Here is a 17,933-nt window from a genome sequence, read left to right as displayed (position 1 = left end):
TATACTTAAAAATTTAAAGCGTTTTTGAAAACAAGTGGACATATGAAGTTGTATACAAATCGCAGTCATCTCTAATATTTGACAAGCAGACATGCCAAATTATTCTCTCTCTGTTTTTTTTTATTTAAAAAATTGAATTCTCTATCTGTTTATTTATCTAACAAACAGAATCACCACATCATCATTTTACATGGAATGACGAGATTGGTCATAGAGAAAAGGCTTCTATGATACACTGTGCTATCAAATTTTTCCCTCTTAAAATGGAAAGGGAAAATTACATGATTAGCTACTTTTGGGTTTTTATTTACAAAACTGTCCACTCTATGTTTGAGTTAAGAAAAATACACAAAAACAAGTTAAAGTTTACAAAACTGGACAAAATAATGTCTCTCCCTCCCACACTTATTTTTTTAGACATTTTTACCCCTATCATTGCCTTCTCGCCCAGGCATCCTCCATTCCCTGCAACCCTACCCTTGTCCTAGCCACCGCCATTCTCTGCTACCCCAAGTAACAGAGGAAAAAAAGAAAATATTTTTTCAGAGAAAAACTACCGAGGAAGGAAGGAGAGTCACTATTTTGTTTAGTTTTGTAAAATTAAACTTGTTTTTGTCTATTTTTGTTAACTCAAACATAAGGTGGACAGTTTTGTAAGTGAAAACCCCAAAATAGCTAATCATGTAATTTTCCCAAATGGAAACCTTCCAAACATCTATCTCAGCAGTTACGAAGGACAGTAAGTACCACCAGTATCTTGTCTTACGGTCTTACCCACTTATCCTTCGATCCATAATTCATAAAACCGGACTCGGTTCATTACCATTTATCGTTCAATCTGATGTGTGGTTTGGCTTGATTTGATTCATCTTTTTTAATATTTTATCGCTTAAAAAGCCACAAAAGACCCAAATCACGTCTGTTTCATCTGCTTCCGAAAAAACAAACCGGAGTTTCAAAGATTGCAAAAGAATTGACCACAAATTCGGTGGATCACATCAGATTGATCCCATACGGTTTGACCGGATTCAAGTCTTTGAGAAGCTAGACAACATCTCGGGATACTCTCGAGTCTCTACTTTATTTCCGCTTTTTATTACACAATGGTTCGCACACACATGACCCACCTCGACACCCTACCAACAAGGGTTAACTTTTCTTATCCTGCGCACCCATGGTCCCCGACAACTCATCTCCTCCAATCAGAAAAGAGGAAAAAAACATAGAGCTGCCCAATACCAATACAAGCCCACTCGTTACATTTCCCCAACTCCCCTCTGTCTCTCCAGTCTCCACCGTTTTCTCTGATTCAGGCGTTACGGGTTTCTTACTCTTTTATCATGCAGACGCCCTGACCCCCCAACCTCTTCCTCTTGCCAGAATTTCCCTCCTTTGTCAGATTTCACTTCTTATTCCATTAAAACGTTATTTTGCAGAGGTGAATCAGGTACCACTCTGTTTCCTTCTGAAAATCACGGTTGGGATTGTCACATGAGGAATGGAGTTCGTGGGCAGGACTTTGAAGAAACGATTTCGAGGGTTTGGGACTTTCTCTGGTGTTGTTGAATCGTATGACTCTGATTCTGGGCTTTTCAAGATTATTTATGAAGATGGTGATTCTGAAGAGATGGAGCTTGGCGAGGTTGATTCAATTTTGAAGGGAATCGATGTGGGTGAAGCTGACGAACCCGTAGAGAAGAGAAGGCGTGGGCGTCCGAAGAAACGACGTCGGAGAGAGGCTGGAGCCGCAGTTCGTGATGGTTCAGGTAATTCTGCTGATAGTTTAGTGAATGATCGTTGTTCTGGGGAGGGGTCTGAAGATGCCCAGATGAAAGGTGATGTGAGTTGTGGGGGATTTTCTAGAAACTTAGAGAAGGAATGTGAGTTGGGTGGGAATTTGAAGGAGAGTGTCTCTGCCAACGCTAACTTAAGCGAAAGTGTTTCTGGTAACGGGTTTTTAAGGGAAAGTTTTTATTCTGATGGGTTGAATCCAAATGTTCTTTCTGATGAAATTTTGGAGAAAAATGTTTATTCTGATGATAATTTAAAGGGCAATGTTCCTGTTGGACCTGCAAAAGGAGTCCAGAAGGTAAGATTTGCTTTTGATTTGAATAATTTATTTCTTGAAGAAACCGAGGTGGAGAATAATATTTCTGGAGGAGATTTGGTAAATAGTACTTCTGTTGAGACAATTGAAGAAACCCAGATGAAGGCATTTTATGCTGATGGGAATCCTAGAGAAATGACTTCACTCGGAGCTGCTGAAGAAACTCGAATAGAAGGTGGGGTTTCAAATGGAAGTTTGAAGGACGGAATTTGTGGAGCTACGGAAGAAACCCATGTGAATTATAGTACTGGTCTTGCGGACCAAGTGATAAAGAATACTTGTTTAGGGATGGATGAAGGAGTTCAGAAGGAAGATGCTGGTTTTGATAGAGAACTGGAGAGGGAAGCTGTTCCAGAAGGTTTAGAATCCACCTCAGTAAAGGGCAGTGATTTTTCCATGCTTCAATTGGAGGAGTATAGTTCTCATGCAGGTTCTGCAAGCAAGGGGAGTGAAAATGATTTGGGATGCCCAAATAAGGAGGAACCTAGTCAGAAGAAAAGAAGAAGGCTTTCTGAAAATTTTAAGTCTACTACAGAAACTCTGTTGAGAAGGAGTACCCGCAGAGCAAGAGCTGCTGTCTCTTCTACGAAACATGCCTTGATCATGGAGGAGTTCCATGAAACTGATACACCTGCAGTGAACAGTGTATCAGATGAGAAGCCCGTTAGCCCAGGTTTTAGTGGACTCGTAGAGCCAAGCCATCTTCCTCCAAAGCTGGCACTACTGCCTTCGTCAAAAAATCTGAATTTGGACGAGATTCCTATTCTTGATCTTTTCTCTGTTTACTCCTTTTTGAGGTCATTCAGTACTTCACTTTTTTTGAGTCCCTTTGACTTGGAAGCTTTTGTAGCAGCAGTAAAATGCAAGTTTGCTAATTCGCTAATTGATTTTATTCATTTCTCTATCTTGCAAACTCTGAAACTGCATTTGGAGTTTCTTTCTAAGGAGGGCCCTGAATCTGCTTCGGCTTGCCTGAGGTATGCATTTTTCTTACAGTTTCTTTATACTTTAAATCTGTTGTTGGTTATGACATTAGTGGTTGATGTTATTCATTATTTTTGAATTCACTTTGGGTGTAGGGTTCTTAATTGGGAGTTTCTGGACCTAATTACATGGCCTGTTTTTCTGGTTGAGTACCTACTAATTCGTGATTCAGAATTAAAACCTGGTTTTGATCTATGTCAATTGAAGCTTATGGATGACGACTACTATAAACTGCCTGCAGCTCTAAAGGTTGAGATACTTAGGTGTTTATGTGATGATGTCATTGAAGTGGAAGCCATAAGGATGGAGCTTAATAGAAGAATGCTGTCATCTGAGCTTGATTTGGATATTGACAGGAATGTAAGTTTTGTGGGTAACAAGAAGAAGAAGGACCCAGTTGATGATTTGGGTGGTTCTTGCTTGACTCAGGAGATGGTTGATGAAACCAATGACTGGAATAGTGATGAATGTTGTCTCTGTAAGATGGATGGAAGCTTAATATGCTGTGATGGTTGCCCTGCTGCTTATCATTCAAGATGTGTAGGAATTTTAAAGGATCTTCTGCCAGAGGGTGAGTGGTACTGCCCTGAGTGTGTGGTAGGCAAACGTGACCTCCAGAGAAAGTCACCAAGATCTCTCCGTGGAGCGGAACTTCTAGGAATTGATCCTTATGGACGGGTATATTTTGGCAGCTGTGGCTACTTGTTGGTGTAAGTCTGCTACCTAGGTGCAGTTTGAGAATTTTAAACAGTTTGATATGTTGCTGCTGGTTGTTATTAATTCTATTCTCGAGCATAATAGACCCCGCATTGTTAAGTCCATTTCCGTATCAAAGATAAATAACTTTTGATCGTTCTTCAAGTAACTTCTCCTAAGATTAATATTTAGGCTCTTTTTAGATCTTGCTGCATGTCATTAACTTCTTAAGCATGTTAGTATTTTACTGTTGTAGTGGTTCTTCCAGTCATTTTTTTCTCTTTTATTGGGGGGGTCTTTATGAAGTATTTATTTATTTTCCTGCAGCATCGATACCATAAGCAGATTAATGTACGAGACTCGTAAATATGAATTCAATATCTTGCTGTTTGTCACCCAAAGTACTTATGCAACAGCAATGTAACCTGTGGAGCACGTGCCTAAAGGCACCAAACGATCAGCTTAGAACTCAGCTGTGGTTTCTTAAAGACATCTATAATTCTTTAATTTTACTTTTTGAAATTCAAGTTACATTCAGATAATCAGTTGTCCATGCTATGGAGGCTTCCACATCTCCACATATGTGTTGCAGTCTCCAACAATGTTACACTTGCACTCTTGGATTTGGAATCTGGGCTTGCTAGTATTCTTCTCTTTTGGACTTCCCATCATCTGACCTTCAGAAAACTTCGGCATTGCAATAATATTTGAAACCTTTGAGATAAAGGCCCAAAGAACCAGAGATTCTTCCCTACTGACCACAAACAACGCATGCACCTTAGGTTAACACAGTTAAACAACAAAACATGACAGTTGAGGAGTTTGTTGCCAGATTCTACTATTTTGCCACTCGATCTGGTTCTGAGTGGGATGAAGAGGTATTAGTGGCACAATTCCGCAATGGTTTGCACCCTCGTAGAGCTGCACTTGCATCCAATCGACTGTCTACAATGAAAGATGCTGTACAGTTGGCATATTAGGTAGAAGAAAGTCTGAAGCAGCCATACAGTCGAAGGGCTTTTACAGACACTTTTCCTAAGGGTTCCAATTCCAGTCAGCAATAGTCTCTTCTCCCTAGGAAAGTCATTCAGCAAACCACAGGCTATTGATTCATCTATGGAATCTTCATGGCCTAATCGACCATGTTATCCACCTCGGCGTGATTCCGATGTGGAATCTTTACGACCTAGCCGACCATATTCTTTGCCTTGGCGTGGTTCCAACCATGGTACTAAATCTCGTTTCGTTTTGATGTTTCGGTCCGACCGAAATTTCCGAGATACCGAAATTTCGTCGAAATCTCGGTCGAAATATGGTATTTTTCTGTGGGTGTAAAATGCCAAAAATGACCAAGATTTCTGAAATTTTCAAAACGAGATGACCGAAATAACCGAGATTTCCGAAATTTCCAAAATGAGATGACCGAAGAAATTTCATCGAAATTTCCAAAATATTGCATTTTTTCATATCGGACTTGCGTTTCGTTTCGGACAGGTTGAGATACTCGAAATATTCGATATCTCGACCGAAATTTTGCGAGTTTTAGTACTATGGTTCCAGCATACCTCATGGGATGCCAAAGGTTGCCATTCAGTGTTAGACATATTAGTGATCAGTGTCCCAACCATTTGGTGGCTTATATTAATAAGGATTCTCTTATATCTTATGTTCCAGAAGAGCACCTGGGTTTTGAGACAGTTGATTTTGAAGTAGAGCGTGAGCCAGGTGAAGTCAACGGTAATGACAGTGATGTGAGGCGACACCCTTGTTATGTTCTTCTTCCTGTTTTGACCACTCACAAGGTTACTTAGGATGAAGATTGGTGCCACAACAGTATTTTCCAGACTTACATGAAGTGTAATGACCAATTATGTAGTCTGGTGATCGATGGAGGTAGTTGCACTAGTGTCACCTTTGAAGATGTTGTTTGTAAGCTGGGATTGCAGATAGAGCCACATCCAACTCTATAAAGTTACATGTTTGGACAGCACAATCTCAAGGTTATTGATCGGTGTTTGCTCTTTTTTTTTTTGGTAAAAGATCGGTGTTTGCTCACCTACTCTATTGGTGGATTCGTGGATATAGTACAATGCGACGTCCTTCCTTTGAAGCATAGTACTAAAACTCGTTTCGTCTCGGTCGAGATTTCGAGTATCTCGGTCGAGTCGAAACGAAATGCAACATCGAATTGAAAAATGCAATATTTCGAATATTTCAGAAATTTTGGTCATCTCGTTTCAGAAATTTCAGAAATTTCGGAAATCTCGGTAATTTCGGTCATCTCGTTTCGGAAATCTCGGTCATTTTTGGCATTTTACACCCACAAAAAAAATACCATATTTGGACGAAATTTCGGTCAAAACGAAACACCGAAACTAAACAAGATTTAGTACTATGCTCTGAAGGTGTGTCATATTCTTCTTGGTCGACCGTGGTTGTTTGATAAGAAGGCACAACATTGTGGGTATGTGAATACCTACTCTTTCAAGCATGACAACAAAACTATGAAGTTTCTTCCCACCAAAGATCTCCCCGATATTAAACTCAAGAAAGTAGGGAGATGGTTCCTCCTCCAGCGTGTTAACTCAGATGGCCTCCTAGGTCCTTTTTCGAACTTGATGGAGTAGAGTTCTTTTCAGAGGAGGAGAATTGATGTAGTAGCACTTGACTAGTTGGACCAGTATGACCGAGTTTGGAAACCCAAACCCAGACGGAACCGGTCCAATCCAGGTTTTTTGATCTATTAAGGGTTGGAAGCAGTTTATTTATTTAAGCCTTTTATTTGTTTTTAGTTGAATATTTAGGACATATATAGAGTTTGGTTTGGGACTTGTCTCAAGTATGGCCTCGAATAGGACCGTTTGGAGGGCAACGATCCATGTAGCCAACCCCATTTAGGGAGGATATCCCTGAGTTTTTGTCGATGTTGTTGTGCTCTTTCCTTTTACTAGTTTGTTTACGTATTTATTTATTTATTTTTGTTTTTGATAGGATTCATGTAGCCGACCCTATTTAGTGGGGATAAGGCTGAGTTGTTGTTGTTGTATAGAGTTTGGTTGCAAGTTGTTTCAGTTTTAGAGTCTAACTAGGAGTCTGTGGTTTTCTCTTTAAATACTTGCATGTACCCAACAATGGACATTGGACACAGTGAATTAGATAGAAAATATTGGGTTTGCCAATGTGAGTGTGTGGCTGTGTGTTTCCTCTTCCCTTGCAAAGCTCCTTCTCAGAAATCTTCCCTTCTGCTAACTGGTCCTCCACCAGTATTATGTGGAGGTTGTCTTTATTCTGGATTTTTTTCTTCCTGGGATATGACTTGTGGTTTGCTGTTCTGTTCTATATGTTACTGATGGTTACAGTTTTTCATCTGAGATGACTACTGCTGCCTCATGAAATTTGATTTGATTTATTCTACTCCTTGGAGATCTGGTCTGACCTATTGGTGTGATATATTGCTGAGAGTTCTTTAAGAGCTATTTTTGCGATGTGATCATTTTTGTTCTCATCCCGTGCGTTATTTTTCCATGTTTTGTAGTGCTACACATGAGAGGGAGAGCTATTGAAGATTTCTCCCTAATTGGAGTTCTTCTTGTTGAAGTTTTTTTGGATTGAAGATTTAGATTTGGATTGAAGGTTTATATCTTCCTAGAGTTCATCTTGTTGAAGATTTTTCTGGATTTTGTGGCCTGCAGCGTTGAGTTTTTTTTTTTTTTAATCTTCTACCGCTGCTATTTCTGTCCTATTGCTATTTCTATTTCGTGGCCTGCAGTGATGAGTTCTTCATCTTCGCACGCTGCTATCTTCTTGCCTGCGGCTTGTGGCTGAAGTTTTTCTGCCGTTTATATTGTTTGTTGCTATCTGGATTTCTTCTTATCGAAGATTCTTTATGTTGCTGCTAATCCGGTTCTCTCTCTGTTGCTGCTAATGTGGTTCTTTTGTTTGCCACATGTCTGGATGTGGTTTCTGGCCACTGGTCTCTGCTTCTGCTTGTAGTTCTTTCAAGCTTGATATACACACACACACACACACACACTCCAGATTGAGGGGATATTTTTGTGATGGTTTTTTTTTTTTTATATTATTTTGGTCTTGTGTGTAAATACACATAAGACAGGGACTTTATTGTAGTTCCTTTTATTTTTGTGTTTCTAAAACCGATTGGTAAGCTCTCTATTTTCTTTCCCCTGTTCTCTTCTCTCTTTTCTTCTTCTTCTTCTTGTTCTCCTCTGTGGCTCTGTGCGTTTTTTGCGCATCTTACCTTGATAACTCTGGTTAAAATAAATGATACTCTGTCACCTTAGAGCCTTTACCCTTTAGAAGAAAAGTTATTTAAAGAACTTCCTTTTTGTGCTAATTTTTTTTCTTCATGAATATTTTTTTTTGATGATAAAAAGAAATATATTAAAAACTAACTAACCGAAAAATATACAGAGTTTTTAGTCTGTGCATGCCTAGCTATATTAAAGGCCACAGCTATACAAAAATTGTCTCCCTGTTTGTTAAAACAGATATCTTGGGATATATTAGATATATAGGTTAAGTCTTTTATAAGATGCCAAGACCAAGGAGATTTGGTTGGAGATGGAAGAACATCCGTGATCTGTTGATTGGAGCACCACACTTCTTTTATCTTCGACCCCATACTGGCCGCATGGTCGAGGCCTAACCGGATGCTAATTAGTTCTGGTTCCATATAATCAGTAGAAGTTATATGTCCTGCATCAAAACAGATAAACTTGCCATCTAGCAAAAAGATATAGGACCATCCTGCCAAAGTTAGTCCAAGTATATAGTATCCTGCACAAATTAAAACAGGAAAATTGTGTTTTGGTAATGAAGAAAAGGAATCAAAAGATGGACCTAAGAAATTCTCCTCAGAACTACAATATACATCATAGGACGAAATTAAAGGGCGAGGGGGATACTTTCAAATCAGCTAACCACTGTTTAACCTGTTTCAACACCCAAATTGGATTAGGCTTTTCTGACCCAATGACTACCTTGTTCCTGATTGTCCAAATAAAGTAACAGGTAATAATAAAAACACTAAAAAACCAACTCAGAGATTGTTTATCTAATGTACGGTTGAAAAAGATTGCCAAGCAGAAATCTTTTAGAGATGCATGATCCAAAAACTCAGTTCGCAGCCCCAGAGGTCTGGCTACCGAAATATGTTTGACCCAATCGCAAGATAGGAATAAGTGCTATAAGGATTCAACAGAGTTTCCACATAGAGCACAAGAGGAGTCGATCTGAAGCCATTTGGAAAGAGTCGCCTTGATTGGAAGACCTGCATTTAGTACACGCCAGAAGAAGATTTTAAATTTGGGGGTGAATCTTAAGCTTCCAAAAGAAATTCCACCAAGAGGCGATAAAAAATTATTATTGTTAACAGAAACAGAAATTAGCTCTTTAGCAGCTAGTTTAGTGCTACAAATTCCATTCTTGGCCCTAGTACACCACCAACTGTCCTCAGAATTAGATGAATTTATCTATTGAATGTGAGATGAAATGTGCAAAGGTAGTAAATCGTTTAGTAAATCAGAATTCCATCTAGATCCCATGGTAAAATAATCAACCTTCCTAATTCGATCAGAAAGATTAAGAGAATTCAGCAGATAGGTTATCAGACTACTAGGTTGAGAAGGGATCCAATAGTCAGTAAAAAAAAAAGTAGATTTGCCATTACCTATCTTCCTGACTACAATTTTCTCTAGGGATGGGATGATATGAGAGATACTATTCCAAGTCCAGGAACCCTTCCTCGCATAGAGTTTTGGAATCAAAGAAAGAGAGTTTAGGAAAGTATCTAGCTTTTAGAACTTGAGACCATAAAGAAGAACAATCAGTGATAAGTCTCCAACCTAATTTTATTAGTAAGGCTTTATTGTGGTGTTCAGCCTTACGAAACCCCAATCCCCCTTTGGCTTTAGGGACACACATTTTATCCCAGGAAATGAGAGAGGATTTTTTCTTCTTTTTCCCCGAATTTCCCATCCAAAAATTAAGACAAATAGAATTAATATTCCGACAAACTTTAAGGGGAAACAAGAAACAATTCATCAAATATGCAGGAGTAGAAGCTAGCACAGATTGAATTAAAACATTACGCCCTGCATAAGATAAAAAATTGGACTTCCATGAGGAAAGCTTTTTTTCCATTCTTAAAACAGCTCCACTCAATTCCTTCACTTTAGACCTGCAATGGAAAAGGTTAGTTCCTAGATAAATGGAGTCTTTTGACATTTCCTTAATACCAATTAGAGAGCTAAGATGAATCCTGTCTTTAAAAGAGACATTTTTGCTAAAGTGAATTCCACTCTTGGAGAAATTGATTTCTTGTCCAGATAGATCAGAAAAGAGATCCAAGATAGCTTTAATGGTTAGCAGATCATCCAGAGTGGCTCGACAGAAAATAAACATATCGTTAGCAAATAAAAGATGTGAGATTTTAGGTGCTGACCTCGAAATGTTTGGAAAGAACTTCCATAGCCACAATAAATAGGTATGGGCTGAGGGGACATCCCTGCCGGATACCCCTCGAAGCATGAAACAGTTCAAAGGGACTTCCATCCAATTTGATAGAGAAGGAAGCAGAGGAGGTTAGAGAGTTAATTAAGTTACCCCATTTCTCCCCAAATCCTAAGAATCGAAAGAGGGAAGTGATCAGATTCCATTCAATTCTATCATAAGCTTTTGACATGTCAATTTTAATAGCCACATACCCCATCTTACCTTTAGTATGATCAAGAAAATGAAAGATTTCCTGTGCAACAATAATGTTATCAGTAATTTGCCTACCAAGAATGAAAGTAGCCTGAAAGGCAGATATGAAGTAGCTTAAAAAACCTTTTAGCCTGTTAGCAATCAACTTTGATAAAATTTTGTGAGTCACATTGCAAAGACTAATGGGTCTAAAATCTCCAACTTTAGACGCACTCTTAGTCTTGGGAATTAAACAGATAAGAGTGTGGTTAACCCCCAGGGGAATAAGTCCATCTTCAAAGAAATTTAAAACCAGGGCCAGCAAGTCAGGATGGATCAGACTCCAAATTTTTTGAAAAAAACAAGCTTGGAACCCATAAAAACTAGGAGCTTTCAAAGGGCCAAATGAGAAAACAACTTTTTTGATTTCATCCAAAGATGGGGGAGAGCAAAGAAAAGAAGCATCCTCAAGAGACCAGACCTGGGGAAAAAGGCATTCGATGAAATCAGCACCCAAAGGGTTAGAACTGGTAAATACATCCTTAAGATGAGATGCAAAAACATGGGCCATTATTTTGGGGTCTTCAATCTTATGTCCCTCTCCATCCCAAATGAAATCAATTCTTCTCTTTCGTAGATTTGACTTCGCCACAGCGTGGTAAAACTTGGTATTTCTGTTGCCATCTTTGATGTAAAGGTGCCTTGATTTTTGAAGCCAAAAAGCCTCCTCCGCATCAAAGATCCAATTCAAATGTCTATGAATCTTGTTCATCAAATCAAGATCAGGCACAGAACCATCAGAACAAGAAAGGAAATTATTGATCAGGTGATTTTTAAGATTATTAACATGGCCAAATGTGTTCTTGTTCCAAAGCTTTAAGGAATTAGATAGTGAAGAGAGTTTAGAAGCAATGGAATCCTGTGGATCAGAATTCCAGGAGGAGTTATAAAAGGACGAAAAATCAGGGTGGTGAATCCATGCTTCCTGAAAATGAAAAAGTTTCTTATAACTTGGTCTTGAACAAGAAGTTGAGAGAAGTAAAGGGTTATGGTCAGATCCAATAGGTGAAAGGTTAGATATTGAAGCAAGGTGAAAGGTAGACAACCAAGAAGGGGAAGCCATCACACAACCCAGACATTCCTTGATAAGCCGGGGAGGTTTTTGTTTGTTGGACCAGGTGAAACAGGAACCTTTGAATTTCACATCCTCAAGAGAAAAAGCATTGATTATATATCTTAGCTTGTGGGTAGCCATTGTGGGTTGGAAAGCAGTGCCACCGAGTATTTCAGAATTGAAAAGCACTTCATTAAAGTCTCCCATAATGCAGAAAGAATCATTCAGAGTGCTCAAATAATCCAATAAATCCATCCAGAATTGAGCACGAGCTGCCATATGAGGAGGAGCATAAAGACAAACTAGCCAAAAAATAAAGTTCCCACCGTTGTTAATTTTGATACTAACGAAGTGTTCAGAAATATTTTTATCCGAAATAATAATGCTCGGATTAGATAGAATCCATAAACCACCCTTTCCTCCCTTCAAGCCAGAGCTATTAATATAGCAGACCGATTTGCCTAAGCCTTAGACTAGCATGATCTATACACTTAGTCTCACAGAGAAAGATGATATCAGGCATATATCTATTAAGATGAAAAGAAAGACATTTTTGAGTAAACTTATTATTAAATCCTCAAGTATTCCAAGACAAAATCAACATTATGGCAAAAAGGAGAGTAAACCACATACAAAAATGATATCCACGACAAGGAGTGAAGGATCGATACAGTGCTCTACGATTCAGATCCCAAATACAGATAGAAAAACTAAGAAGTAATATAAAGAAGACAGAATAATAATTGAAAGATGACTGGAAATGAGTAAAGAAGTGTACCGGATTAAGTGATCATGGTTCCACCGTTGTACCAGGATCCAAGCCAGGGGAAATACCAACATTCGATTTAAGATCAGAGGAACTCAAAAAGGGATCACAATGGATTTCACCAACCCATTTTTTAACCAGAGAAATGAAAGAAGCCGGATCATTGGATGAGGCAATGGTCTGTTCAAGAAACATTCTAAAGGAAGAGAATTCAAAGGCAAGAGAAGGAGGGATAGAAGGGGTGAATACTTGCCTTTTCTTCAGAGAAGGACCCCCAAATGGCTCACCCACAAAAATCACATGATGATCCTCAAAAAAACAGGTTCAAGGGGCACAAGGTCCGAGGCCACCCCAAGCAAAGGATCAACATCCAAAGGCAAAGGCACAGAATCAACATAGAAGCTGCCCATGTGCAAACCCGAGTGCATATTGGCCCGGTTGTCCTCAGAATCAAAGATAAAAGAAAAAGAGTCAAGCTTCGGCTCCACCAACAGAGATGAAATAAACTCATCAGTAGGGGATTCATTAGCATCATTAGGCAAAGCATCAGTAATCATCACAGAGCTATTCATAGAATAATGAGCAACAATTTTAGTGAAGCATCCATTATTCAATCCCACACCAGTACTGTCCGAATCATTAGAAACTGATAAATCCCACTCCATAGCAGTAGGCAAAGCTCCATGAAAATCACCAGAAGCGTTGGAAGTGACACAAATATTAGTAACAACTGTCTCAGCGAAAGTAGGAAGACGAGTAGAAACAACCAAGTTAAGGTTTACAGGATCACCCCGAGCAGGTTGGTTTTCAACAAGAATACCGGTGAAGTTCATACGCAAAGGAGTTGTTAAGGCTTGCTCAAAGAGTCCCAAATTGGGTTAAAAAACATTCGAGCTTGAAACTCCTGAAAGTGTAGGACAAGAAATAACTTCATAACACAATCTACCACATCTACCACAAATTTTGAAGGCCTCATACTTAAGAATAACAGGCAACAAGTCTTCACGGTTATTACTAAATTTGGAATGGATACATACAGGTCTATGCCACGTAATAAGAATTTTAACTCTAGCAACAGGGGGTGCCAAACCCAAATCAGAAATTAGGTAAATGTCCAACACCTTACCCACACAGAATACAGCTTATTTGATAGCATAGTTGTCACGGCGGCATGACGGTCCAAGGCGGTGGAGGCCTGTCTAAGCGCTTAGGCGGTAAAGCGGCCGTCTAAGCGGTAAAGGCGGTCTAGTGTTAGTTTTCCCCTCCCCCTCCTCCCCCCCCCCCCCCAAACACTCAATGCATGTTGGCATGATGCATCATAGTATCATACCTTATATCATTAAAAATAAAATTTAAGCCACCTCAAATCATCAAAATGAAAAATCATACATGACACATAAAAATTCAGAATAATCAAACATCATAAATTAATTAAGAAACTAAAAGACACAGCATAAAATCACAAATGAATAATCAGTATCTAATATTCTAGTATCTATTTTAGGGTTAGTACTACAGAGAAGAAGAAGAAGCAGCAGTTAACCAATAAAAAAAAAAAACAGAGAAGAAGCAGTACCAGTTAGTGCGTTACAGAGAAGCAGCAGGCAGCAGTTAACCAAGTTACCATTACCAAGCCAAAAAAAGAAAAAAGCAGCAGAGAAGAAGAAGCATAGAAGTTACAGATTTTAAACAAAAGAAGCAGCAGCAGTAGAACAAAGAAGAAGTTACCGTTACAGACTAGTGACTACAGAGAAGAAGCATAGATAGAAGTTACCGTTACAGACAAGTGACTACAGAGAAGAAGCATAGATAGAAGCTACTAAGCAAAAAAAAAAAAAAAAAGAAGAAGTTACTGTTACAGAGTACACTCTGCAGAGAAGAAGAAGCATAGAACTATAGAAGTTACCATGCAAACAAGGTGCCGCTGGTCAAGAAGAAACAGCAGAATAGAGAAAAAGGGAGAAAAAAAACTCAACAGACGAATCGATGTTGGAGGAGGAAAAGAAGAAGAATGAAAAAAATGGATAACAATACGAAGAGGAAGAACAGAGAAAAAAATCGCAAAAGAGAGGAAGAGAACTTCCCGGAGAAAATCTGAGGTTGCAGTAGTCACCGGAGCCAGGTTTGTGGTCGCCGGAGTCGCTGGAGCTTGAGCAGAAAAGCAATCGGAATAAAGAAAAGAAAAAAAAAACTAACAGAGAAGAAGAAGAAACATAGAAAAAATCGCAAAAGAGAGGAAGAGAACTTACCAGAGAAAATATGAGGTTGCAGTCGTCATTGGAACCAGGTTTGTGGTCGCCGGAGTTGCTGGAGGCGAGAGCTGGGGCAGGAATCGAAGAACTTACAGGATCATCGGAGCCTAGTTTGTGGTTGCCGGAGTTGCTGGAGGCAAGAGCTGGGGCAGGAATCGAGGGTTTCATTTCTTCCCTTGAGTGAAGGCATGAGACCAGGAGTATCCAGAGTCGAGGGTTTCATTCGATATATCTTTGCCTTTAGGTGATTTGGTGTAAAACAATGTACAGTAATAACGAACACAACCCAATAGAAATATAACAGATAGAATAAAACATAAAAAAAATAAAAAAAATAATAAAATTGCGCCTTGACAATAAACCGCCAAGCGCCTTGCCCACAAGATTTCCGCTTGGACGCCAAGGCGGCGCCTAGGCGATGCCATGACAACTATTGATAGTAAAAAAGGACAAGGCTTCAATAGGCACATGGCTAACCTGGACCCAAATAAGAACAGCTTCCCTTTCAGCAACAAATAGGTCATCATCCAAGGCATGAGGCACAAGATTAAATAGTGCTTTACCGCACCACCATGGGCAAAGAGAGAGAAGTCAATCACGAGCAGCCATTGTTTTCACCTCCACCATGAACAAACCTTCATCAATCCATGAGATTGAAATCAACCCACGTGGCTCCCAGATCACAAAGAACTGGTTACACAAAATCTCTATAGACGGTTTAGAAAACCAACAGTAAACCCAAATAGCATCGGAGTATCCTTGTAGTAAAATCTGCTAAGATAACTTCCATTTGTGTTGGTGCAAACAGAATCCGGAACATGGAGAATACCAGCTCCACTTCTAACAATGGCAGCAGGGTGGAGACGAGAGGGAACCTCAGGCCAACCATGCCCAGAACCATCAAGGCGACGACCCCGATCGGGACGCTGAATGCCAGAACCAGGGGATCTTTGTGGGTGAGCACGAAACGACAAGGAGAGGCAAGATTACAGAGAAACCCCAAAAGGGCAACAACCGTACCAAACCCAGAGGAACACCCAGACGTGAAAAAACCCAACACAGAAACGGCAAGACCCTACCAAGAGGATCAAACCGAGAAGGCAAACAAATAAGATGGCAAGATGGGTGTCCCACTCAGCAAAGGAAGCACCAATCAAGCCAAATAGAAAAAGAAAAAAGGAACCGTAAAGCCAAGAGATCAGGGAAGAATAAGACTCAGACGACAACAATAATGTCAAAGCAAAAACAGAGAAAATAAGAAAGAAAAGAGTTCCTTTGCATTCCCCAAGGCTTGTACCTGTCACGTCGGTAGAACCACTTACTTAATCCAGTAGATGGGAAGGTAGTGAGTAAAAAGAAATGGAAAAGTAGGTGAAGAAATGAAGGCCAGTAGGGGGAAACTACAGTGTAAAGATCATGGCAAGGCTTCAGTGCACACTAAAACCATCCTACAATAAAAAAGGGAGGTACCAGATATTATGTTAAAAGGGTAATGCTGTTTATCAAAGTCATAACCAGTTGGAGTATTCAACATTGTCCAATTCAAACGTTGCTTTTGATATTGTTTTGAGAGAAGCTAGAAAAAGACAAGTTCACAACAGGGAACCAAACTGCAACAGTGCGTAGTTGCAGGGGACCCTAAAAATAATTTATTCTTCTTTCGCTTCTTTTTTGTTTTCCTCTTTAGTTGCTAAACTCTTTCTTTTCCATTGCATTGATAGAGAAAACGAATTCGTAAAAGAAAACATGAATACCGTTTTTTTCTTCATGAATTGCCTATATGTATTCTGGAATCTGGAGTTGATGCCTTTCTCATGAGAATTTTTTTAATAACCCTCAAAAAGTGTCAAATATAAATGGCCTTGCATCTTTTCTCTTTTTGGTTTACAACGACTGGGTTAATGAAGACCACAGACCTTACAATTCCTTGGTTATCTTTCCGGCCAAAATGTGGCTAATGATGGACCTAAAGAGCATTTTCTAAAAAAGGAAAAACTTTCACATTTGACTAATGTAGTCTATAGATAATTTGGCTTTCGCTAGGGAAATTTCATGGCTGCATCCAGGGCCTACATCATTTGGTGATATGAATATATGTTGCTTAAATTTGCAGGTTTGATTCATGTGACACAGACTGTTCATACTATTATTACCACAAGAATGATTTGGATGCCATTATTGAAGTCCTCAAATCATCAGAAAGTCTTTATGGTGAAATAATAAGAGCAGTCTCCATGCATTGGGACATATCTGTTAATCCAAGTGGAGCTAAAGGTCACTCCAACTTACAGTCTCTTGCTGCATGTACTGATGTGGAAATGGAGCCTCAAAGCTGTGCCCTCCATTTGTCCTCAACTATGCCAGTTTTAGAGATGGAAGAAATTAAGAAAGAGGCTATTGATGAAAGGAAGCCAAATGAAAATGGTGTTAATAGCATTACAACTGAAAGTTTTCGTCAGCATGTTTTGGATTCTGTTAGCCAGGTTGATTCAGTAACCATGAACAAGTTTATAGAGATGGTAAGTCCATTTGCAAGCTCTGAGGGCTCTGCAGATATTTCGAATGCTGCTGCAGGCATTCAGGTGTCTCATAAACCTGAATTAGATTGCTCTGATAAATCTGCTTCTACTACAGTTGCATCTGAAATCCCTGAAAAGGTCCACTGTTCTATTGGAACAGATACCTTGCAACATGTTGACCATATTAAACAAGAGACTAATTTGGAATCTGCTCTCCCTGGACCTACATCATCCTTAATTAATCCAAGAGAAGGGATGGTAGCTCAAATGCAGTTTGAACCTGGTTGTTATGTTAACTATTACTATTTTGCTCGGATTGCAGCATCTGTTGCTGAATTGCTAATGCGTAAATCAGCAGACAACATAAATGATGACCCCAAAAGATCTGCTGAGGAAATAATTTCTGCACAGTTAAAGATCATTTGTAAAAAGTCATCAAAATTTGGTTGGTCAACTATGGAGCAGTTATATTTAAATGGACAGGAAGAAAATTGTGGTTGGTGCTTCTCTTGCAAAAGTCCATCTGAAAGTGAGAGCTGCTTGTTTAACGTGAGTTCTCCTGGAAGTCGTAAAAGTGAGGCAGTTGGTCTTTGTTCTAAGAGAAACCGGAAAAGCCATCTTATTGATGTCATTTGTCAAATTCTCTTCATTGAAGAACGTTTGCGTGGGCTTCTATCAGGCCCATGGCAGAATCCGCATCATATTAAGCTGTGGCGCAAAAGTGTTCTTAAAGCATCGAATGTTGCATCAGTGAAATGTCAGCTACTCAATGTAAGGAGTTATCTGAATT

At 39.3% G+C, this 17,933-nt stretch overlaps 1 protein-coding gene across 1 annotated transcript in view; it reads left to right on the top strand.

Moving 5' to 3' along the window:
* Positions 1 to 1,394: 1,394 nt before the first annotated feature.
* The window catches only part of LOC122642683 (DDT domain-containing protein PTM-like), a 37,387-nt gene continuing 20,848 nt past the window's right edge, over positions 1,395 to 17,933 (top strand). Inside the window, exons 1-4 of the mRNA XM_043836234.1 lie at positions 1,395 to 2,252; positions 2,295 to 3,084; positions 3,187 to 3,801; positions 16,738 to 17,914. Coding sequence (XP_043692169.1) covers positions 1,499 to 2,252; positions 2,295 to 3,084; positions 3,187 to 3,801; positions 16,738 to 17,914 — 3,336 coding nt within the window. The 5' untranslated portion in view covers positions 1,395 to 1,498. The remainder of the gene's footprint in view (positions 2,253 to 2,294; positions 3,085 to 3,186; positions 3,802 to 16,737; positions 17,915 to 17,933) is intronic.

The sequence above is a fragment of the Telopea speciosissima genome, chromosome 10 (assembly GCF_018873765.1).
Source record: "Telopea speciosissima isolate NSW1024214 ecotype Mountain lineage chromosome 10, Tspe_v1, whole genome shotgun sequence".
Classification (NCBI taxonomy): Eukaryota; Viridiplantae; Streptophyta; class Magnoliopsida; order Proteales; family Proteaceae; genus Telopea; species Telopea speciosissima.
This window is presented reverse-complemented; position numbering and strand designations above follow the sequence as displayed.